General features: G+C 47.3%; 1 protein-coding gene across 4 annotated transcripts; it reads left to right on the top strand.

Moving 5' to 3' along the window:
- Positions 1–2,065: 2,065 nt before the first annotated feature.
- LOC122704039 (zinc finger protein 501-like) lies at positions 2,066–12,183 on the top strand. 4 transcript variants are annotated; one of them, XM_043918740.1, is made up of 5 exons: positions 2,066–2,381; positions 3,181–3,269; positions 8,152–8,238; positions 10,195–10,328; positions 10,425–12,183. In XM_043918740.1, exons 4-5 carry the CDS (start codon positions 10,232–10,234, stop codon positions 11,693–11,695), a joined length of 1,368 nt encoding a protein of 455 aa, XP_043774675.1. In that variant the 5' UTR covers positions 2,066–2,381; positions 3,181–3,269; positions 8,152–8,238; positions 10,195–10,231; the 3' UTR covers positions 11,696–12,183. The 4 variants fall into 4 exon arrangements, with proteins under 4 accessions (XP_043774675.1, XP_043774674.1, XP_043774677.1 ...); XM_043918739.1 differs by lacking the exon at positions 10,195–10,328 and adding an exon at positions 7,269–7,371; XM_043918742.1 differs by lacking the exons at positions 10,195–10,328; positions 10,425–12,183 and adding exons at positions 7,269–7,371; positions 9,235–9,672.
- Positions 12,184–24,509: the final 12,326 nt, after the last annotated feature.

Below are 24,509 nucleotides of genomic sequence, written 5' to 3'. Positions count from 1 at the left end.
TCACATGTCGACTTTCAAAGCAACCTGAGTTAAAACCAGAGTGCAGAATCTGTTGGAGTGGATAATATGTGCTATTATTTAATAATGTCAAGTAGAAAATAAAAGGAACTACTGCCAAACTTTTCACTGATGACTGACTCTGAGAGTTCTGAATCTTTATTGCCTTATTTTTTGCCTTATCTTTATTACCTTCTGAATGTTATTGCCTTAAAAGTAAGTTGAAGGTCCAGTATTTCCCTAAGATGCTCTGCCATTGTCAGCAAGATTAGACAAGAATGAATTCAGAATTCTAATCGACATTTGGGTAAAGTGATAATTGAAACAGAGTGGGAACATAAATTAAGCAGTTCTCCTTTTGTTACCTTTTAAAACTTGGAGATGTGCAGAGCATTTTTAAAAGGTGAAGTACCTTTCCATCTCCTGCCAACAATTCTGAGGAAAGGGCCATTTAACTCTTAACTGATACCTCCCAGTAGGACATGGAGTAGTGGAGGCTTTCCATTTTGAGGTTTTAGCTTCACCAGATGGCCACTAATAAGATCAAATCTTGGAATCAGAAATTGGCATTCTTAGGATATAAGGCCAAAGACTTGGTAGTGTTTGTAGGGTTTTACCCTAAGATTTTAAAAGTGGTTTTGAAGAAAGGAAATAATTTCTCTGGTGTTTAAGTAAGCCGTAAGTTTTAAGAGAGAACTGAAAACTTAACCATACAGATTACCAGAAGCACTCCAGGAATCAACGCTTCAGAGAAAAAGGATCAACTCTGAGATGAGATGAACTCTGAGATGAATTGAATATGATAGAGCAAACCTGTGCAGCAAAGCCTGGGGCAGATAAGTGGTGGGACTACTAATCCCAGAAATTTATCTGGGATGCCAGGATGGCCAGGTTGGCCAGCTTCTGAGCTCTGCAGCACTCACCCCCTCACTCATCCCCAGGCCTGTGCCACTAAGAGTACATTAACCCCCACAACTCACATGAATAACCAGAGGTGAGGAGGAGCTGGGGAGCAAGGTTACCAGGTGCCAGTCACTAGGTAACATGCTGATAAAGCCAGAATCTTGATTCCTCAAGAAGTCGAAGAGAAAAACGGCTGTGGACGTTAAATTCCTAAGTCGTCTCTGCTACTGAGGCGGGACTTCTTTGGTAAAAAAGCAGAAAGTAGTTGAAGTGGCCCATGTTGAGCTGAGGTGATCCTTTCCAGTTTTTCCCTCTTCCATGGTGATTCACTGGTTCCCTGTTTACCTCTCTTAATATCAACTTTCACGTCAAAGTTACTGGCCTTTGATGGCACTGGAGCTTCTTAAGGAAGACAGGGATGCTTTCCTGGAAGGATGTTGTGCTAAACACAAAGACAGACTAGAAGGCAACAGTGATCCTCATATTTAAATTTCCTAAATTTAAATTTCTTAAATTTAAATTTAGGAAATCTAATAAATTTAGGAGAACTCAAGGTCAATCCACCCTTAAGACAATGGGGACTCACTGGGGACCAATGGGTTTTTATACCAAGGGATTTAAACTCCACTCTGCTGTTTTGTGAGACCAAGATATAATTTTTGAGATTCTACTTTTCCTTATTCCAAGGTGCTATCTGGTTACTTAGGGTAATATCTGTCTCCACCCCACCCCCACCCCGAGCCGCAATGGTGTGGAGGCGCTGTAGACAGGAAGCGACGGAGCGGAGTGAACAGCCCTTGGGATGCGGACGCCTACCCTCCGAGGGAGCACCGTAGCCAGAGAGAAATCCTGGTGGGTGGGTGGCGCCGCCCTCTGCCAGTTACAGTTGCGGAGAGTGAGTGTCCCTCTCGAGGCTGGTTTTGGCTCGGCAGAGCACCTCCGGGGTCGGAGCCCAGAGTAGACACTGAGGAAGCGGCCGCACCTGTGCGTCCAGGAAGGAGCGCGCCGAAGGACTGAGCACCTCTAGGGACCCAGCAGAGCCCCCAGCACAGAAAGTAGCCTGGCCAGCCGCCCGCGGGGTCCTCTGGGAAGCAGCATCCGGTGATGCGCGCCGCGCCCTGCGGAGGATTCTGGGAATCGTAGTTCAGCAGCGAGTCCGGGCCGGCGCGACTCAGCCCCGCAGGCTCCTAGATGCCTTTGTCGCCCGCCAAGCCTACTCAGTGGTGTTCATGAGGTCGAGCCTAGGGTCCAGGAGGATTGAGTGCGTGTTCTCTTGAGTCTGAGTGCCCCGAAGGAGGGCCGGGGAGGGCCCCCGGGTGGAGGGCGCCGAGCTGCCCAGCGAGGGTCGCGAGAGCGTTCCCGGGCCTCTAGGTGGGCCGGCGCGGTGGACCCCCGGCCCCTCGCGCGTTCGCCTCTCCCTTTTCCCGCAGTCGTCACCGGCGGTAGCGCGGAGGGAGTCAGCATGGAGCCGAAGCGCAGAGGTGAGGATTTCAGAGGGATGCCGCCTGCTGGAGAGAAAAAAGGAGAAAGGCTGCCCTCTGGCTGGGGCAGGCTCAGGAAGAACACACATAACGTCTCCTACTAGTTGATCTCACGTTGGGGTTTAAGGGGAGCCCCCGACCTGCATTGCCCTGCTGGTCTTTCGGGTGCCCTGCCGTCTCTGAGTTGATGTATGCCTTCTTTGCCCACGAAATCGACAGATCTGAACATTTGGCTTTTTGATAATGACATTTGTTCTCACAGGAGCCCCATAAGGCTGTTGTAGAGGAAGGAGAATATCCAAATAGACCCATTTGGCAGATGGGGAAGGTGAGGATTTGAGAAGTCACAGGATTTGTTTAGTGCCCTGGATCCGCGCCCCCCCCGCCCCCCCACGGCCCATTGCTTTTCTGAGAAGGCCAGTATTCAAAAAGAATTTAACCACTCTTTCATCCTGTGAACCTGGACCAAAACAGGAATGACTCATTAAGAGGCAGAGATTGACATAAGCGGGACTTCGCGTTTATTTTGACTGTCACTCAGCAGATAAGAGATATAAATAAACATGTCTTTAAGTGTCCAGGATCTTCCAGCAGTGTTCTGCTGGAATTTAAGGGCAGAGTAGCGTAGGAGATCCCTGAGGCAGCCATGGTCATGGCTGTCTTGCTTCAGAGATGTTGTGGAATTGTCCCTTGGTTCCCTGTGTTGACTCTTCCTAGGTAACAAGTCGTTGTGTTTGGCAGTTTCTGGGAGTTTACTGCAAACAAGAGTAGTCACCCTGGTTCCTGTATCTATTTATAGGGTCACTTTCTGAGGACTCAGACCTTCCTCAGGCTGGAAACCCCAAAGAAAATGGCCTGACCACTGTGCTGCTGACCCCTGCATCCCAGGTGGGTTTAAATTTCTTTTTTTTTTTCTGTTCTCGGGACATGAATATGGTTTCCAGCATTGTTATGGATTTGCTCAGCCCTGATTCCTAGCCCACTGTCTTTATCCTGATAAACTGATGAATGATGAACCTGATAGTCATTGCTCCTGTCTTATGCAGAATTTTGCCTCCTGGCATGACTTCTCCATCTGCTTAGTACGAGATATGCACAAGCTCTTCTGTGTTGTAATTGGCCTGCTGGTGAGATGCAAAGGAGTAAAAGCCATTTGCCTCTGCCTGGTGAAGTTTACTGAGGAAACAAGGTATAGATAAGGAAGATCAGTGGTCAGGGATGATCCCACGTGCCTTGGGGCAACTAAGCCCTCGCACTGCAACTAATGAGCCCTCAGGCCACAACTACCGAAGCCTGCACACCCTGGAGCCTGCGCTCTGCAACAGGAGAAGTGACCACAGTGAGACGCCCTCTCGCTGCAACTAGAGAGTACCCCTCACCGAACACGATTAGAGAAAGCCTGCGTGCAGCAACAAAGACCTAGCACAACCAAAAAAATAAAACATAATTAAACAGCAAGAAGAAATATATTTTTCTAAATGCAGAGAAATTTTAAATACTGAAATTACTAGTAGAACAAAACAGTTAAAAATAAATTCATCAATTACAAAAAAAATTCACTTCTGACCACAGACTATACAGTTACCTTGTAAGAGTGGTGACCACCAAAAGAACATTATTTCCTTTCATTAGTTGTGTATAAGGGTTTAATTCTTGACTGTAAGACAGTAAGATTTTTAATTAAAGAAACTTTTCAAAATCAAAAAAGAATAGAAAGAAATTACTAGTACCGACAAGTCATCATAGGTCTTGAAGAGCTTTTCCATCCTCTAGAGTATTTAGGGGGGGAAGTGTTGGCATAAAAGCTGCATTTTGAAAGATTAGAGAGTACATAGATGGAAAATAGAATATAGGAATATTCCAAGAGAGAGAACAGCTTTGGAAAAAAGTCTCCAAGTGATGAGAGAGTCAGAGATTTTCAGAGGAAATGTGTGTCACTGTGGAGTGAGCTAGATGGAGTGTGGTGAGAGAAGCGTATGCCTATTGTAGCCAGACCACAGGAAAGTCTACACAGGATCTTTTTTTAACTTTTTATTTATTTTTTGAAATTTATGCTTGGCTGTGCTGGGTCTTTGTCGCTGTGCTCGGGCCTTCTCTAGTTGCCACAGTGGAGGCCACTCTTTGCTGTGGCGCACGGGCTTCTCATTGTGGTGGCCGCTCTTGTTGCAGAGCACGGGCTCTAGGTGTGTGGGCTTCAGTAGTTATGGCTCAGGGGCTCGGTAGGGGCGGTGCACGGGCTTAGTTGCTCCTTGGTATGTGGAATCTTCCTGAATCAGGTATCAAATCCGTGTCCCCTGCATCGGCAGGCAGATTCTTAACCACTGGAAAGGGTTAACCACCCTTCGTAACCACCAGGGAAGTCCCACACAGGATCTTATTGCAAAGACAGATAAGCCCCCATGAAAGTTTTTAGAGTCCCAGCAAGACAAAACATGCCATGACTGATTAAGGAGAGATGAGTCTAGGTGCCCTGAAGGATCTGGTCCAGGACCCTGGGAGAACAGCAGACCTTGTGGTAAACGCACTGGGACTGCCCGTCATCGTCAGACCTGCCTCACAGCATCCAGGTGCTGACAGTTTATGCAGAACTCTGAGAGGAAACACCAGTACTGCTTCTGACCTGAATGAGGAGGAGAAGTAGGTGACAGAGGATGAGATGGTTGGGTGGCATCACCAACTCAATGGACGTGAGTTTGAGCAAACTCCAGCAGACTGTGAAGCACAGGGCAGCCTGGTGTGCTGCAGTCCATGGGTTGCAAAGAGTCAGACACAACTGAGAGACTGAACAACAACAGCTTTCAGAGGAAAGAGGGGCGCTCTACTGTCCACTGGACGGTGCGTGATTGGTTTACTTGCCCTCCAGGCCCCGCACAGGCGCCCTGAGCAGCAGCCCCCTCCATGAATGAGTCTGATTGCTGAGGTTTTCTCAGAACTGAAGCCCGAAAGGAAGTGCTAGGTAGTCTGTCTCTGCTGCCTTGCTTGTAAAGAAAAGACACTGTACAAATTATATTGCCTGTGCTGAGCACGCCTGAGGCATATGACTTTAAGGGACCCTAACTCAAAAAGGGAAGTGATTTCATTGTTCAAGTATTAGAAAAATAGTTAACTTATTTTGAGCAGAGAATATTCAAGTAGGTAGCTCTTTTAACTTTATTTTATTATGTGAATTACTTAACCAGTTGGTTTTGGAGCATACATATGTGTGTGTGTAGTCCTAATTGGGGCTTAAAATGCTGTTTTATAAATAAATCTATATGTGTAGCAAACATCTTAATTTTTTTTAATATATACCCACTGAACAAACTTTTTAGCCAGTCCAATACATTTATATTCAAGGGGCTATGGCAAAAGTGGTGTTTCAAAGAAAGCCATAACTGGTTCATTTGCTAGCATCCCAGGGACTGGTCTGTTTCAATGTGTCTCCTTTAACTTGAAGTTGTATAGAGAAAAGTTTTAATAGAATTAGAAAAATTATGAGACTTTTGTTTTATCATTCATGAACAGATTCAGCTATAGATTCAAAGGAACATTACCCACCCTGCTCACTCTCCCTACATTTGACTGAACAATCTAAACTTTTTGCCTGTCACCTAGGTCAAGGGAAGGTAAAGTAAACACTTCTGCAGTGTTTTCAACACTTGATAAACTTCCGTTCCCCTCCCACCTCTGTCCCCATGGCACACTTTCATAGAACACCCCATTTAAACTTGTTTCTATTCATTCTTGTTCAAAGGTTCCTCCTTTGAACTCGTTACAAATATCTAGTGTTCCTGCTCTGTGCCAGAGAGAGGGCTGCTTCATTGAGGCAAATTAAACCTGGTCTCCGCTGCCGTGGAGATTAGTGTCTAATGGGGACAGACAGATGTTCATCACAAAGTCTTCTCACCGTGTGCATAACCCAGGAAAAGGGAAAACCCATGGTGCTACAACCTAGAGAGTCAGGGAAGGCTTCCCTGAGCTGAAAGCCAAAGTGTGAGCAGGATCAAAATCGCTGAAAGGGGGACTTCCCTGGTGATCCAGTGGTTAAGACTCCATGCTTCCAATGCAAGGGGCACTGGTTCGATCCCTGGTAGGGAAACTAAGATCCCCCATGCCACATGGCATAGCAAAAAAATTTTAAAAATAAATACAGTTTTTTTAAAAAACAGCTGAAAGGATGGGGCAAAGGGGGAACTTTCAGGAACAGGAAGCAACGTGTATAAAGGGGCAGAAGTAGTTGTGGCCCACATTTCAGGCAGCCACCAGCTGCCTGGGGCACAGAGAATACAGGAGGAGTGGAGTGAGATGGGATAGAGAGTAGATGGTGGGGGTGGGTGGCAGAGTAGTCAGACTGATTGGGGAGAAATGGCAAAAACACTTTGGGAACTCATAATAATTGGGGCTTAAAATGCTGTTTTATAAATAAATCTATATACTGCAACATGTGTAGCAAACATCCTGATTTTTTTGTAAATATATTGGACTGATTATATTGTCAAAGGAAAACTAGAGGGAAAAGTAATTCCTATTTGTTGAATCTCTTGTATTTTTAAACCCTACCATAAACAAAGTGCTTAATTTATATTTCCTCTACTCTCCCATGTCTAAATAGTAAGGATTTCTATAGTTCTATCATTTAACTTGTTGATACATAAACTAGGAACTTGGTATCCTTGGATTTTACCCTGAAGATGTTCCTTCCCAGATGCAGGTTATATTCAATTCTGGTGCATGGCGGTCAGGAGCGAGTCTGTGGTTGTAAATACATCAGTGTTGGAATGGTAGAGGTCATTTTGCCTAACCTTCCTATTCTCCCTGTCTTCCTTCTCCTATGCCATCTTCTTGAGTCCTGCCCAGAGGCTTCTGGTAGGAGGTCCCTTGGTGAGCACTGATGTGGTTGGTTTTCAGGGATCGATGATCAGGGACATGGCCGAGGCTGTCACCCAGTGGGAACAGCTGAACCCTCCGCAGGGAGGCGAGCCTGAGAAGCCTAGGAATCTGGTCTTGCTCGGTAAGCAGCACTCCCACCCCCACCCCCACCCTGCGAAATTACTCAATGTGGTACCCTGACTTCCTCAGTTCCTAGGAGCTCTGAGGTTCTTAGATGCAATGATTCCTAATCCCGGTATAAGGCAGGTATCTTCTGCTCTTTGCTTCTAAACACAGGCTTAACACTTCTAGAATCAGAAATGAACACCTTTTAAAAACTGTATTTGCCAAGGCAGTAGCCATCCTTCTTCCCTATTTCCTGACTGAGGATGCTGAGACAAAGTTCTAGGAGAAACACCTCTTAAGAAATGGGTGTGGAGAAGAAATGACAACCCACTCCAGTATTCTTGCCTGGGAAATCCCATTGACACAGGAGCCTGGTGGGCTGCAGTCTATGGGGTCGCAAAGAGTTGGACACTTGGCAACTAAACAACAGCAAACACTGTCAAAGCAGATTGTGATTTGGGAAGTATTTCTTCATGAAAATGGTACATAAAATGGAGAGTGAAGTGACCTAGAAATATGGAATGTAGAGTTTTATAAGAAATTTGTATAGAATAATAGTTGCAAATATTCAAATAATAAATCTGTGGCTAAAGGGGAAAAAAAAGGAAATGGGTGCTTATTTTTTTAATAGGGAGAGGTGAAAACAAGTGATTCACTGGTTCTGAACTCAAGTAGACCACATATCAATCTTCCTAACTTCTTCAGAGAAATCCTGTCTTATCCTGTTCTCTCTGACAAGCAAGTCACTCACACTGAACATATACACTGAGACTCCTTTTTTTTTCCCTGTAAACAGGGCTTCCAATTTCCAAGCCTGATGTAATTTCTCAGTTGGAGAGTGGGGAGACGCTGGAAAGAAAAGTCTCAAAAGCACCTAATCCAGGTGAGTGACTGTTGGAAACCATGAACAGAAAACCCAGATGGGAACAGCATCTTAGAAATGCTTGATTTTGCTAGACCCAAGGAAAGGTTAAAGTGCCATTCTCCTGGGCCTCATTGTATCTCTGTGGATGATGATCTGTTGTAAAGTCATAGGTTTATTTTTTGGAAAGCAAATACTTTCCATCCTTTCAAATCAGTTCTCTTCTCCAAATAAGGTGAAGTGAAATCAACTCTTAAATATTTATTAATAGTTTGGGTGCAAGGCTCTAAACCATGCTTTTTAATATATGCTATTTTATTAATATCTCTTTAGGATAAGGTGACTTTTTGTCTCAGACCAGTGGCCATAAATTGGTCTCTGAGTCTTCCCATGCCTTACTGTCTATCTAAACGGGGGCAGCATAGCATAGTGGTTAAGAGTGCAGACTTTGGAACCACTTTTCCTGGATTCAAAGCCAATTTGAATTACTTATCAGCTCTAGTGAAGTATCGATTTGTTTGTTTAGTCAATAGGTTGTATCGAGCTCTTTTGCCACCCATGGACTATAGCCTGCCAGTCTTCTCTGTCCATGGGGGATTTCTGGACAAGAATACTGGAGTGGGTTGCCATTTCCTTCTCCAGGGGATCTTTCCAACCCAGGGAGTGAACCCATGTCTCCTGCATTGGCAGGTAGATTCTTTGCCATCTAAGCCATCTGGGAATTATCCATTCTGTGACTCAAATTTCCCAACAGTAAAATGGGGAATATGTAAAATGCAGATAACAATAGCTTTAACTCATGGGGTGGTTGTCAGGATCGAATGAAATAGTCTAAGAGAAATGCTTAGAACAGTACCTGGCTCTATGCTAAGCAAATGATAACTAAGGATTAAGTCCTGCTAACTTTTTGAAAGATTTGAGCCTATCACTTCTGTCAAACTGGATGCTGTAATAGACCACCAGCTAATTATACTTTCTTTAATTTTTAATTATATTTTCTTATCCTTGTCTACTTAGGCAGCATATTACTGCCAGATTCCCCACTGTGAGCTACTTAACTCTTCCAGTTCCGTATTCCTCTTCTGCCCTCAAGACCTTTGCTAACCTACCTGCCTAGTCATTGTACCTTCTCTCTTCAGCTTGAACCCTTAACACCAGACAGGCAAGTCTCTGACTACCCTGCACTAACCATGTGTTCTCTATGAATGTTTGGGCCTTTAGTTCTTCCACTCCCCTTAGCCAAAAGTCCGTTTGCCTTTAACCTGTTTCCACCAACTTGTCATTATAATCCCAGCACTTCCCTGATTATATGTTATTGAGAACATTGTATTGTATTGATTCATGTCATGTAAAGTCTTGGTTGGAATGGATACTAATGACCATTTAAGCCTGGAATAGTTAAACATTGCTAGTGGTGCAGCTTTCCCCATCCCCTCCCCCAAACTCTTACTAAGAAGTCTAGAATTTGAGGCCTAGTCTGGACCAAACTGAGTCTGTGAGGGGTTTGAAATTCTCCTCCCCATACATTGCTCATTTTTTGAAAAAACTTGGTTCTGGCTTACTCTTTCCAGTGTTTTCAGTGTGGAGTGATCAGAGCTGCTAAGTTGCCTTTCAGTTACTAATTTAATTTGTAGATCTGGACTACCTTGAATGCTAGCTTCTAGGATTTTGTGTCACACTCTGAGACAGCGGAACCAACAAAGGTTTTTGTGTTAAGAGGTATGGTTTTAGAAGTTCAGCCTGCTAGCAGTGATTGGGACATACTAGAATAAGAAAAGATTGGTGGTAAGGTCAGCTGACAATGGACATTTTCAGAACATGATGCTCTGATAAGGTTGTGACAGTGGGCAGTCCTTGGCAGACCATCCCTCTCTGATCCCCCCAGTCTCCACCAGACCATGTTTGTTATCTGCTGTTCCCCCCATCACCTCTGTTTAGTCTTGTTCTATTACTCTTTCTCATTTCCTCCCATGCTAGACACGGGACTGTTGAGTACCTGCTCACCTCTCCCTTTATGCCTCTGCACCCCTTCGCCCAGTCATCTTTCTTTTCTCATGCTCACTCAAGGTTGCAAGGCTATTTGTGGGAATTTCCAAGCTCCTCTGTTCCCTGTAAGCATTTTTTGTTTCTTTCATTATTTTCCTTTCACAGCAATTATTTTTCTCCCAGTGTAAGAAATTATAACATTGTAGTTTTGTTTATTTCAGACTGGGGTACAGAACCAGAGAGCAAGGAGGTAGCCCCAGAGCAGGACATTTCTGAAGAAGAATCAACCCCTGGGGTGTTAGTAGAGAGATTTCCAAAGGAAAGTTCCAGTGAATGTGAAGATTCTTTAAAGAATCAGCAGGAAAACCATGAGAAACGTTTAATACAAGAGGTTGGCCCTCAGACGAAACCTTCTGGGGAGAGAAGCTACCAGTGTGATGAATTTGGAAGAAATTTTAGTCGGAGGTCATTACTTGTCCAACAGCAAGGAGAGAGCCGACACAGCCGTGATTCATTTAAAAAGAACTTGAAGCAAAGTTCAGATCTAATGAAACATGAGAAAATCTGTGCAGGAAAGAAACCTTGGAAGTGTAATGAGTGTGAGAAGGCCTTTAGTTATTACTCAGCGTTTGTCTTGCATCAGCGAATTCACACAGGAGAAAAACCCTATGAATGTAATGAATGCGGCAAAGCCTTCAGTCAGAGCATACACCTGACTCTGCACCAGAGGATTCACACGGGAGAGAAACCTTACAGATGTCACGAATGTGGGAAAGCCTTCAGTCACCGCTCAGCCCTTATTAGGCACCATATAATTCATACTGGGGAGAAACCTTATGAATGCAATGAATGTGGGAAGGCCTTCAATCAGAGTTCATACCTCACTCAACATCAGCGAATTCATACTGGAGAGAAACCTTACGAGTGTAATGAATGTGGGAAGGCCTTCAGCCAAAGCACATTCCTTACCCAGCATCAGGTCATCCACACTGGAGAGAAACCCTATAAGTGTAATGAGTGTGGAAAAGCTTTTAGTGATCGCTCAGGCCTCATTCAGCACCAGAGAACTCATACCGGGGAGAGGCCTTATGAGTGTAACGAATGTGGGAAGGCCTTTGGCTACTGCTCAGCCCTGACTCAGCACCAGAGAACTCACACGGGGGAGAAACCCTACAAGTGCAACGACTGTGCCAAAGCCTTCAGTGACCGTTCAGCCCTTATCCGTCATCAGAGAACACACACTGGAGAGAAACCTTACAAGTGTAAGGACTGTGGAAAAGCCTTCAGCCAGAGCTCATCTCTTACAAAGCATCAGAAAACTCACACTGGAGAAAAACCCTATAAGTGTAAGGAATGTGGTAAGGCTTTCAGCCAGAGTTCATCCCTTTCTCAACATCAGAAAACTCATTCTGGAGGGAAAATCAGGGAATATGGAAAAGCCTTTAGTGAGCATTCAGCCTTCAACCAGCAAAAGAGAATTGATACTGGATAAAAGCAATGTAAATGCAATACATTCAGAACATCCTTACTGAACAATTACTATAATGCTGTGAGGGCTACAAAGGAATTAAGACTATGTTACAAAAGAGATTTAATTGAGAAGTCATTGGTGATATGGGACATAGCTTACTCAGAATGTGAGAGAAGAGTTTTGCATTTTTTAAAAATATCCTAACAGAGGACACTGTGGATCTCCCTAGGGAGAGAGGAGAATTATTTCCAACACCCTGATGTGTATGTACGCTGCTAAATCCTTGCACAGGAAACAGGGTGTGCCATGATGGAAAGAGGACATCTTGACTGAGCTAGATGGTCTCATAATGCTAAGGGGATGACATTTTAAAGGGATAAGTGGTCCTTTTAGGCAAATTGAAGGGGTAGAAATCAGAGGTTGGCAATTTGCATTATCTGTCCAGAGTTGAGAGTGGTGGTGGAAGAGACGTTGTCCTTGGTCTTAAATAAAAGAATTTAAGTTGTAAATTAAATTTACTAAGTTGCTAAGTCGTGTCTAACTTTTTGCAACCCCGTGGACAGTAGCCTGCCAGGCTCCTCTGCACATGGGATTTCCCAGGCAAGAATACTGGAGTGGGTTGCCATTTCCTTCTCTGGGGGATCTCCCGGCCCAGGGATCAAACCTGCGTCTCCTGCATTGGGAGGCAGATTCTTTTACTGCTGAGCCACCTGGGAAGCCCTATCTAATATATAGTCAGTTTTATTTCATCCACAGTTATCCCAAAATGTCATTTATAGCTCCACCATCCGTTTTCAATCAATGATAACACATTGCATTTTCTTTGCCCTACATCTGTAGGCTGCTTCAGTCTAGAATGATCTTTCAACCTCTTTTTGTCTTTCATGACATTAACATTTTGAGGAGTCCAGGCCAGTCATTTTGTGGAATGTCCCACAATCTGTATTTTCTGATTATTTTCTCATGATTAGAACCAGATTAAGCATTTTTAGTAAGAAATCTACCTGACTGTTGTGTAATCCTCAAATCATATCAAGAAACTCAAAATGCCAGTTTGTCCTGTTGTTCCTAATGCTAAGTTTGATTACTTTGTTCCAATGTTTGTCCAAATTCCCTTATTATAATTAATCATCTCTCCTTTTCGACTTAGTAAGTCATCTGAACGTATTGCTTCCCAACAAAAGTTCACCTGGTGTTTTTGGACTCCATTGAAGATCCTTGCCTGAATCAGTTATTACATTGTGCCTTCATGCCAAGTCCCTTCAGTCGTGTCAGACTCTTAGTGACCCCATGGACTGTAGCCCGCCAGGCTACTCTGGCCATGGGATTCTCCAGGCAAGAATCCTGGAGTGGGTTGCCGTGCCCTCTTCCAGGGGATCTTCCCAACCCAGGGATCAAACCTGCATCTCTTATGTCTCCTGCATTGGCAGGCAGGTTCTTCACCACTAGTGCCACCTGGGAAGCCCAACTATCTTGTATGCATCAGTAATTTGTTCTTTTCCACTGATGATATAGTATTCCATTGTATGACTATACTACAATCCGTTCTACTGTTGATGGATATTCGAGTTGTTTCTAGTTTGGGGCTGTTATAAATATAACTGCTATGAACATTCCTGTTAGGCCTATGCTTTTCTCTTGAGCATATACCTGGGAGGAAAATTCCTGAGTCACAGAGCAGACATATGTTTAGCTTTAGAAGATAATGTCAGATGGTTTCCAAACAATTTTACCAATTTAAAACACCTCTGTCATTAAAGCATGAGCATTCCAGTTTGTCTACACTCTTAATTTTAGCCTTTAAATTTTTTAACAATCTGGTTGATGTGCAGTGGTCTTTGTGGTGGTTTTAATTTTCATTTTTCTGATAACTAATGATACTGATCACTTTTTCAAATGCTAATTGAACATTTGGATATCTTTTTTTTTAAGTGACTATCTTACCAAGTCCAAGCTACTATGGCTTGCCAAAATGACAGGCAAATAAATCGAGAGACGAGTTGTTGGAACAAGGAGTAATGACTTGTTGAGAAAGCCAGCAGACCAAGAAGATGGTAGACTGATGTCCCAAAGAACCATCTTCCCTGAGTTAGAATTCAGGCTTCTTTTATACTAATAGGTGAGGAGGTAAAGTCCTGATTCTGGCCAGACTCCAGTGCAGATTGTTAATTTCTTCCTGCCTGCAGCCATTCACAGGTGGGTATGGTCAGGATGATTACTGTGAGCTAAACAAAGGTATTTTCACTGAAAACTCATTACCGGGGAGGCAGGGTTCTCAGAGATTGTTGTTGTTTAGTCACTAAGTCGAGTCCAACTCATTTTTGACCCCACGGACTGTAGCCCTGCCAGGCTTCTCTGTCCATGGGGTTTCCCAGGCAAGAATACTGGAGGAGGTTGCCATATCGTTCTCCAAGGGGTCTCCCCGACCCAGAGATCGAACCTGCATCTCCTGCATTGGCATGTGGATTCTTTACCACCAAACCACCTGGGAAGCCCCTCTCAGAGATGGACCAGCATATATAATTTAATTTACAGGCAATATCCCTTTAGTGATTGACTTAATAACAGAACACAAAGTTTGCTCCCTATTACAACAATTTAAGTCATTTGTTCATTAAAAAAGATTCTGATTCATTTGTGGAAGTTCTTTATATGTATTCTTGATATAAGTTCTTTGTTAGTTACCTGTATTAGGAATATTATCTCCCATCATTTTGTTATAATAAAATGTGGAAAGTGAGAACCCTTCTTGCTGGCCACTCCGTCCTTAGTCTGACATGGAAGGGGTTCCAGGCTTACTTTTTTTTCTTTCCTTGTACCAAATCAGAAACCAGCCTTTCCCCAAAGATCCTTGGTTTCTTTTAGTAAGAAGTCTTCTTCTTCTTTTGGTTTTACTGTCTGAAGGTAGCGCTTACATTTTTATAAGCAGACCTATGATGTTTTAATCCAGCATTTCCATTTGTGTAGGGATTTTATTTTTAAAATATTTACATATATTTTTGGCTGTGTTAGGTCTTAGTTGTGGCACAAGGGATCTTTCTTGTGAAGTGAAGGCTTCTTTCCAGTTGTGGCCTGTGGGCTCTGTAGTTCCCGCATGCAGGCTTATTTGCCCCATGGCATGTGGGATCTTAGTTTCCTGGCCAGGAATTGAACCCATGTCCCCTGCATTGGAAGGCAGATCCTTAACCACTGGACCACCAGGAAAGTCTCTGTGCAGGGAGTTTTAGAAAGAACAGCTTTCTCATCAAATCCTGACGTCATAGTTTACATGAATGCTCATTCTCCTTGTTTTGCTGCTCACATAGAACTGCACTTCTCCAAACTTTAGAAATAAAAGGAGACTCATATACTGTTTGGAGGAGGCAATGGCAACCCACTCCAGTACTCTTGCTTGGAAAATCCCATGGACAGAGGGGCCTGGTAGGCTGCAGTCCATGGGGTCGCTAAGAGTCGGACACGACTGAGCGACTTCACTTTCACTTTTCACTTTCATGCATTGGAGAAGGAAATGGCAACCCACTCCAGTGTTCTTGCCTGGAGAATCCCAGGGACAGGGGAGCCTGGTGGGCTGCCGTCTATGGGGTCACACAGAGTCAGACATGACTGAAGCAACTTAGCAGCAGCAGCATATACTGTTGATGGGAAGGTGAAAATGCTACCACCACTTTGGAAAAATGGTTTAGCAAATTCTTAGAAAGTTAAACATGTATCTACCCATTGACCCAGAAATCTGACTCCTGAATATTTACCTAAGAGAAATGAAAACACGTGTTCACAAAAACACTTACACAAGATTGTTCCTAGTAGTGCTATTTTTAGTAGTCAAAACTGGGAACAGACCAAATGTCACCATCAGTACAATACAAAACTAAATTAAGGCTTATTCACACAATGAACTACTGTTCAACCATAAAAAGAATGAGCTACAGACGAAGGGGGCTTCCTAGGTGGCTCAGTGGTAAAGAATCCACCTGTAATTCAGGAGACCAACTGCAGTGAGGAGACCCAGTTCAGTCCCTGGGTCAAGAAGATCCCCCGGAGGAGGAAATGGAAACCCACTCCAGTATTCTTACCTGGAAAATCCCATAGACAGAGGAACCTGGTGGGCTGCAGTCCATGGGGTAGCAAACCGGTCAGACAGCGCTCAGCGACTAAACTTCAACCACGGTCCTTTTAAGAATTTCCCTGTAGTTCCTTTGTCCTCACCGGGGGGCAGTGTTGCACCAATCAGGCTGGAGCGGGGACAGGTCAGCGCGCTGGAGACACCTGTGGTCTCTGGAGCCCCTAGGGAGAACAGGTTTTGTTATCATCATCGTCCACTTTGGGGCAGATGATATTACTCATCCCGATTACCTATTTAACTTACCAGCCTCAGCGGAAAATGCCTTTCATCTTTTTCCAGCCTGCGGAGGAGTCTGGAAAACGATTTACCTTCACAGAGCCATGCCCCCGAGATTGTCAATTTATTAATGAGCCCTAGACTCATTATACTGGTAATTACCAACCTTTGTTGAGCGTTTGCCACGCGTCAGGGACTGTGGAAGTGCTGAATGTACATGAAATCATTTCTGCTTTCAGAGGGAGGGACTAGTCATAGACCAAACTTTCGGGTTACAGAACAGATGAGAAGGCGTCCTTGTGATGTCCAATGTTGGGAAGAGGGGAGCTGGGCGTGGCCCTAGCAGCTGGGATCCAAGCGCATGGTCAAGGCCTGGGCCTCTCCAAAGCAACAAGAGAAAGGTTTTAGTTGGCATTCCTATGACGGGACTTGGCTTCTCATCCCTTCCAAACGCTGGGGTGGCCTCACCACTTCAATGCTTGTCAAGCTTAGTGCTTCCTGTGGGCTTGCCAACAGGATTTTCAGTCTGCTTCAAAGAGGAATAAAGTGGTGTGTCTCTTTAGAAGCCTTTTCTATGGAGAAACAGCAACGAGAAAATTGATTCTCTCTTGTCATCACCGAGCACACCTCTGTGCCCTGAATCCCTTCCCTCCATGCCCTGTATCTTCAGGGAACAGAGTTGCAGAAATATTCCTCCACATACCCATGCTTCCAGCTCTCAGCACAGTGGTAGATACACAATGGGTACCCAGCGAAGGTTGGTGGACCAAAAGGCCTTTTGAATTCTTGGCAAAACACACCTGAAATTATTTTTAGCTCTCTAATTCTAGCTTGCCTCATTATGTGGGATGTCCTGTTCTCTGTTGGACTAACTGGGTTTGAAAGATGCACTTTTCTCTGGGGACGACTTCAAGTCACATTCGGGACTTATGGTTTTAGATTTTAGAAGCACAGCTTTGTCCAGGGTTTCTGTTAAGGACTCTAAATTCTCGGTCTTTGTTTTACCTTTTCACACACACACATACACACACACACACACACACATGCACACACACACACACACACCCCAGAGGTATTAATGGCCCTTTTCCCATTGAAAACACACACACACACACAGACACCCGAGAGGGTTTAATGGCCCTTTTCCCGTTGAATACACACACACCCCCCGCAGAGGTCTTAATGGCCCTTTTCCCGTTGAACACACACACCCATGCCCCCCAGAGGATTTAATGGCCCTTTTCCCGTTGAACACACACACACACACACACACACACCCCAGAGGGTTTAATGGCCTTTCTCCTGTTGAACACACACACACACACCCTAGAGGTTTAATGGCCCTTCTCCCATTGAACACACACACACAGCCGCCACCCCCCCCAGAGGTTTTAGATGGTCCTTCTCCCATTGATCACACACACGCGCGCACACACCCCCCAGAGGTGTAATGGCCCTTCTCCCGTTGAACACACACACGCGCGCACACACCCCCCAGAGGTGTAATGGCCCTTCTCCCGTTGAACACACACACGCGCGCATACACCCCCCAGAGGTGTAACGGCCCTTCTCCCGTTGAACACACACACGCGCGCACACACCCCCCAGAGGTGTAACGGCCCTTCTCCCGTTGAACACACACGCGCGCACACACCCCCCAGAGGTGTAACGGCCCTTCTCCCGTTGAACACACACACGCGCGCACACACCCCCCAGAGGTGTAACGGCCCTTCTCCCGTTGAACACACACACGCGCGCACACACCCCCCAGAGGTGTAACGGCCCTTCTCCCGTTGAACACACACACGCGCGCACACACCCCCCAGAGGTGTAACGGCCCTTCTCCCGTTGAACACACACACGTGCGCACACACCCCCCAGAGGTGTAACGGCCCTTCTCCCGTTGAACACACACACGCGCGCACACACCCCCAGAGGTGTAACGGCCCTTCTCCCGTTGAACACACACACGCGCGCACACACCCCCCAGAGGTGTAACGGCCCTTCTCCCGTTGAACACACACTTTGTTCAGCTGGGGCGGGCTGCTTTCTGCTCCTGTGGCCTCTCCAGGCCAACAGTGGCTCATGGCTCATCACCCAGGCTCCCACGGAGCCAGGTCTGTAAAGCTGTTGCCATAGAAATGACCAGAGGCCTCGGGAGAGGGGAGCAGAATACAACCTGCAGTGGGGAGATGGCTCTGACCCCGGCTTTTCAGTTGGGAAGAATGAGGCCCCTGTGCCTTGAGCTGAGGCTCCTTCTGACTGTGCGTAGAAGTGAGGCCCAAGACCCCTTGCCTGGAAACAGGCCCCTGGGTGGTTCTGCTCCCAGAAAAGCCTTCCCATGGAAACCCAGCCCAGCATCCCCGTGAGCCTGCCCTGAGTTCTCCCAGGGATGTAGACTCGTGTCTCAGGAACGTGAGTCAGGTGGAGGGAGGAACAGAAACAATTACACTCTCAGAGGAGAGGTCTGGCCATGGACACTCAGGCCCTGGCCTCAATGGGTGATGCAATCAGACGCTTTGTTGTTGTTTTTAGTCACTCAGTCGTGTCCAATTCTGTGACCCCACGGACTGTAGCCCGCCAGGCTCCTCTGTCCATGGAATTCTCCAGGCAAGACTATCGGAATGGGTAGCCATTTCCTATTCTAGGGGATCTTCCCGACCCAGGGATCGAACCCAAGTCTCTTGCATCTCCTGCATTGGCAGGCGGATTCTTTACCAACTGCGCCACTGGGGAAGTCCCTCTCTGACCTGAAGCAAAGGCCGTTTCTCCCTGAAAGTGTCCAGGTACTTCTGGTTGCCTGACATCTACCCCAGAGGAGCCCCATTTGGCCCCAGGCTTCTCATGAGGACTTGCTTTGGTGGAACCTGGGTTCTTGAGCTGACCCTGGAGGGCTCTCCACAGGCTCCAGAGTCAGAACCTCCTTCCCCCTGCTGCCCTGGGTCAGCTTTCCTGCCCTGGATGCCTGCTACCTGCCTGCTGAGACTTGCGTTCACCTGCCCGAGCCTTGATACCTGCGCTCACCTGGGCCCCCCTGTGTATCTAATTCTTGCTGTGCTTAGCCTGATGCTACCTGTGTTTTCTCTGTTTTTGTTTTTTTGACTGCACCCTGCTGCCTGCAGGGGATCTTAGTTCCCTGACCAGGGACTGAACCTGTGGCCTCGGCAATGAAAGTGCAGAGTCCCAACCATGGGCCGCCAGAGAATTCCGTCCTGCCATCTCCTGATGCCGAACTTCTGCCCATCGCTGGCTGACCGCCTCACTGTCTCACTGACTCTGACCCCATACCCCTGCCCGGCTCCTAGTTTGGCCAGAGCATCCCGTCTGCTCTCCCTCTCGTTGCGCCCGCACCCCCACTCCCCCCCCGCCTCCTTTGAAGGGCCAGTCTGCTCTGGGGTACAGCGTCCCCGTCACGAGGTGCACTCCCGACCTGGCCCCCCGGCAGCAGGCCCAGCACGCAGTCACTTATCCCACGGGTCACCGGGCTTCAGCATTCAGTCGGCTGCCCCTCCTTCGATGCCCTGATGCTCTCTGTCTCCTGGGCTTTCACCCCTCCTCCCTCTGGGCCAGGAAGACCCAGCCCTGAAAATGAGTGTCCTTGCCTCTAGTCCCAGGCCTGCCTTGTCTTTGGGAATGATGCTGTCTGGGCCAGGACTCACCCTCCTGGCCATCAGCAGAGATGGGCCGTCAGTCACTTTGTAAGGCTGAAGGGCCAACCTCGGCAATCAAGCAAGACCAAACCTCCCTTCTGCATTTGAGATTCTTGGAGGTTAATGAGGCTGAAGTGGGAGGCCAGGACCCAGAGTCAACCTCTCTGATGTGATGTGTCCTTGAAGTGTCACCTGCTGTGAACACAGACAGGGAGCTTGAATTCCAACCCGAACAAAACCTTGATGTTAGTACCCTCAGGTTACAAGCTGGGGTTTTCAATACCAGGGTCTGAGGCAGGAGGAAGACATAAGAGGACACAGGGGAGGAAGGTCCTGAGGACAGACAGAGCCCAGGAGAAACCCCCTGGAGAGAGCCGAGCTTGTTGCTGGGAATATGATGACTGACATTTCAATTTGAAGTTTGTTTTTTTTTCCCTTCCTCTCTGCAGTCACCTTCCTTTGCCCCCTAGCTATTAGTCAGAGATCCTTACATAATTGTTTAAGTGGTGAGTCAGGGATGAAGAAAAAGGACCCGCTTCCCAGACGCCAGGTGGGGACCAGCTGCAAGGTGAACAGGGAACCCGAGATAGGCTTCCTTTGCTCCAAGACCTCCGCCAGAGAAGTGACCTTGACAGGAAGTGGAGGGGGGTGGTGCGGGGTGGGCATTGAGCTATTTGAGTTGGACACAAGCGGAGAGGAGGAGTTGGGGACCCTCCTTCTCAGAGGTTCAGGCCTGGGGGTCCAGCTGGCAAGATGGGCCGCGAGGCAGACCCTGCAGCTCCCCTGTGCCTTGAACGTTTTGCCTGGAGCTGTTGTGCTGGCCACACATGTTGTACCACATCTGAATACCAGTACAGTCAAATATAGACAGAGGAGCCTGGCAGGCCACAGTCCAAAGTGTTGCAAAAAGTCGGACACGACGAGTGACTGAGCATCACACATGAGTGAAAGGGGCAAAGGGAGACATGAATGATGTGGCTTGAGCTCTAGGAACACAGGCTTCTTTCTTGATACAATTTAGGGATGATTGTTTATGTTTTCTTTGTGCATGCCTACTAAGTCACTCAGTCGTGTTCAGTTCTTTGCGACCTTATGGACTGAAGCCTGCCAGTCTCCTCTGTCCATGGGATTTTTCAGGCAGGCATGCTGGAGTGGGTTGCCATTTCTTTTTCCAGGGGATCTTCACGACCCAGGGATCAAACCCGCATCTCCTGTGTCTCCTGCATCGGCAGGCAGATTCTTTATCATTTGAGCCACTTGGGAAGCCCATATATTCTTCAGTGCTGCCTCATTTGGCCTTAAAATACTTTCACTGCTCAGGAACTAGGAGACTAGAACATAAATGTATCGAGCAGCTAGACATAACACATTTTTCTGCAGGTTAAAGGAAAACACACTTTATGCACTGTGCTCTGAAAACAAGGCATCTGTAGTCACGTACTCTCGGAGAACCCAGGGTGGTAGTGAAAGCTGGATCTAACCAGTGTGCACACCCCACATCTTCCTGGAGTCACAGGACCCCGGCCTTATTCCAGGCGCAGAGCACCCAGCCCAAAGAGCACCTCTCAGCCTCCCTATGTGGCCTTCTGATTAAGCTCTGGTCAATGAAATGTACATTCAGGGTCTGGGAGTGACTTGGGGTGGGTGTTTGAGAGTGGTGGGGTAGAGGGTGCTTTAAAGGAAGTTGCCTTAGCCAGGAGGGATATCAGCCCCTTCCAGCCGTCTGCCAGCCTGAGATGTCAATGTGATGACCAGACCTCCAGCTATCATTTTGTTCCATGAGGCAATCATGAGGTTAGAAATTGCCAGAGTCAACGAAAGGGAGGAGGGGCCTGGGCACTGCTACTTCATGCAACTTCTAGGCTAGCTCTGGATGACCAACCTCCCGTCTCACTTTGCATAAGAATCCATTTTTGTTTTGGCTTACCCATTGTCATTTTGGATTTTCTGATGTAGTCAGTTAAATGTAATCATAACAGAAATGGCTTGCATAGAAGACTTCCTTCGGTAAGAGTCACAGTGCATATTAGCCAATTCAAGACAAATGAGAAGCTTTACAATCTATCATACACAGAATCCTAGAGATGCCCCTTGAAGATTCCTGTCCCTTGGTCAATTTTTTTTAAGGATGTAATTTATTTATTTATTTTTGGTTGTGCTGGGTCTTCTTTGCTTTTTGTGGGTTTCTCTAGTTGTAGCTATCAGGGCCTACTCTTTGTTGCGGTGCCCAGGCTTCTCATTGCAGTTGGTTCTCTTCTTGCAAAGCACGGGCTCTAGATGCACCGGCTTCAGTAGTTGCAGCACTTGGGCTTAGTAGTTGTGATTCCAGAGCTCTAGTGAGCACAGAGCCAACTCAGATGAAATCTTCCTGGACCAGGCAGGGATCAAACTTGTGTGCCCTGCATTGGCAGGCAGATTCCTTACCACTGAGCCACCAGGGAAGTCCTGTCCCTTGGTTATTCAATTGAATACTATTCTAAGCACTCTATGATGGGACTTTGCTGATGTAATTAAGGTCAGTAATCATCTGGCTTGAAGATAGAAAGCCAGTCCTGGAACATTCAGGTGTGAGTTCCTAATCACAGACTGGGAAGCAGAAGAGCTGAGCAGCCAGAGGAGGTGGAAGAGGCAGAAATATGATAGATGGGGACGTCAGCGTGGCAAGGATCCCACCACCTCAGCTGGCTGAGGGTCCCACCTGTGGGGAGTAGAGAGCAGCCCACACGATCTGCCCAAGACTGGCGGCCGACTGGGAAACGGGGGACAGACTGAGGCCCGCCGCCCTCTCCTCTCCGTTGGAAGCTGACGCTCCCCTGTCGTCTGTGGTGAAAGGCACGGCCCCACTGCCTTTGCACGGACCGCTCCTCTGTCAGCAGGGCTCCATCACCCTCTGTGTCCGGACTGGTCCTCCTGTCCGCTCTGAGCGTGGGAGGCGCTGAGCCCCGCCCTGTGCATCCCGAGCCTCTGCTCCACCGGCTCTGGTATTAGGACATCACTGCCACTCTCGTGGCTTAAGGGGGTGTGAAGTGAAAATCTCTCATGCCATATCAATAAACAAAAAAATGTCACAGCTCTCAGCAATTTCTGGCCTCCAAATGTGAATGAGGGCTCCCAAAACTGGGATCCAGCGGATGCTGCCGCTCCACCCCCCCGCCACACCCCCAGCCCCCATGCCCTCCTGCATGGTGATTGCTGAGGGACTGGGGGAATACAAGAAGCAAGGTAAACAAGGAAACAGAATTGGCCCCAGATAGCTGAGGTGCATGTGAAAGGAATGAATTCACTGAGCTCAGAGGCTTGTATCTTCCCATACACAGAATGCTAAATTCCTTAACTTGATACTTGATCTTTGATGTTCAGACTACCTGCTACCTTTATTGCAAACTTGTCTATAGACTATCTTCCCCTCCTGCTTCCTGGGAGCAGTTTTCTCAGAGTTACTCTCCCGGACTTGGAGTCCTAAACATTCCCACCAAATAAAATAACTCCCTGCTTTCAGGTTGTGACTATATTTTTTGGCCGACAGTTCCCGCCCCACTGTCCAGTGTGTTTTAAAGACACAGCTGAGATGTCCTTTGTGTTTCGATGGCACTGCCCGCCATTCTCTGAACATGTAGGCACAGCTCCGCGGGCCACTTCCCTGGCTTGTTTTGCTAGCTTCTGCATCTGGAGTCACTGCTTCATAGTCCTTTGGAAGGAACTGCTCCTGTGTTCTCTGCGTCCCCACGGTGCTGGTCTACTCACCTCTGCATTTGGGAAAGACCCCTTCACCCTCCTATGTGTTCAGAGGAGGCACTGGCCCACCGTCTTCTGCTTTTAGAAAACACAGGCTTCCGTTGTCCCCGCCCCTCTGTCGTCTTGATTTAAAAGTCCTTCTGCATTGAAGGACCAGCTGGAGCAGGTAGGGACCCCCCCTGCTTTGATCACTGACTCGTCTTCTTTCTTGCCTGCAGAGCAGTGTGCCCCGAAGAGCTCACTGTGGCCTCATTGGCCCCCAGAAGCCCCCTAAGGAGCCCCAGAGGCTGCTGGGCCTTGACAGGGAAGTCTCCCCATCTCCAAACATTCTGGGGACAGGTGTTACTCCCCCAATCCCAGCCGGCCCACAAGTAACTGCAGGCTTCCCAAAAGGTGGTTCTGTGGGGCCAGTCTCCTTCTTGTCCCCCAGTTTCTTCCTGCCCCCCCCCTACCACACCCTGAGAATGGCTGCTCACGTGTAGTCTCCACACCTACACTGATGTGGTCCTGGAAGCCTGGCTCAGCGGTTACAATGGGTGCAGAAGGTGGGGATGGCCTTGGGCAGGGGTAGAGTCCTGACACCCCCTCCCCGTGTCCCCGCAGGAAATCTCCTGAGTGCGTGAGGATAAGGTTAAGGGCTGCACTCCTGTGAGGGGGGCTGGGACCACCCATGGCAGTGGCTCTCAGGTCACTCTCAGCCCATCAGAACCCCCGGGGAGTGCAGGAACCCACACTGACCTGAGCGCCACCCCTGGAGATTTGCAACCCAGGCCTCTGCAGGTGATTCAGCTTGGGGCATCGGCAGCCTGTTGAGACCCCCTAGCCCACCCCCAGCCTTGTCTCTGCTCTTCTTGCTGGCTGAGCCCAAGGCTCCTGTGCAGATGACAGCTCCCTTTGCAGCCCTGAAAAGCCCAGTTCGCACTGAAGTTTCAGGACTTGCACCTTACGAGGAAGAGAAGGTCTCTCATGGGAATGATTGCTTTTGCCATTATCCCCATTCCTCAAAAGTTGGCATTACAGGGCTTCCATGGTGGCTCAGTGGTAAAAAAAAAAAATCTGCCTGCCAATTCAGGAGACACGGGTTTGATCCCTCGTCTGGAAGGATCCCACA

Source organism: Cervus elaphus, chromosome 11 (assembly GCF_910594005.1).
Source record: "Cervus elaphus chromosome 11, mCerEla1.1, whole genome shotgun sequence".
Taxonomy (NCBI): domain Eukaryota; kingdom Metazoa; phylum Chordata; class Mammalia; order Artiodactyla; family Cervidae; genus Cervus; species Cervus elaphus.
The sequence above is the reverse complement of the archived record's forward strand: the minus strand, read 5'-3'. Positions and strand labels throughout refer to the sequence as shown.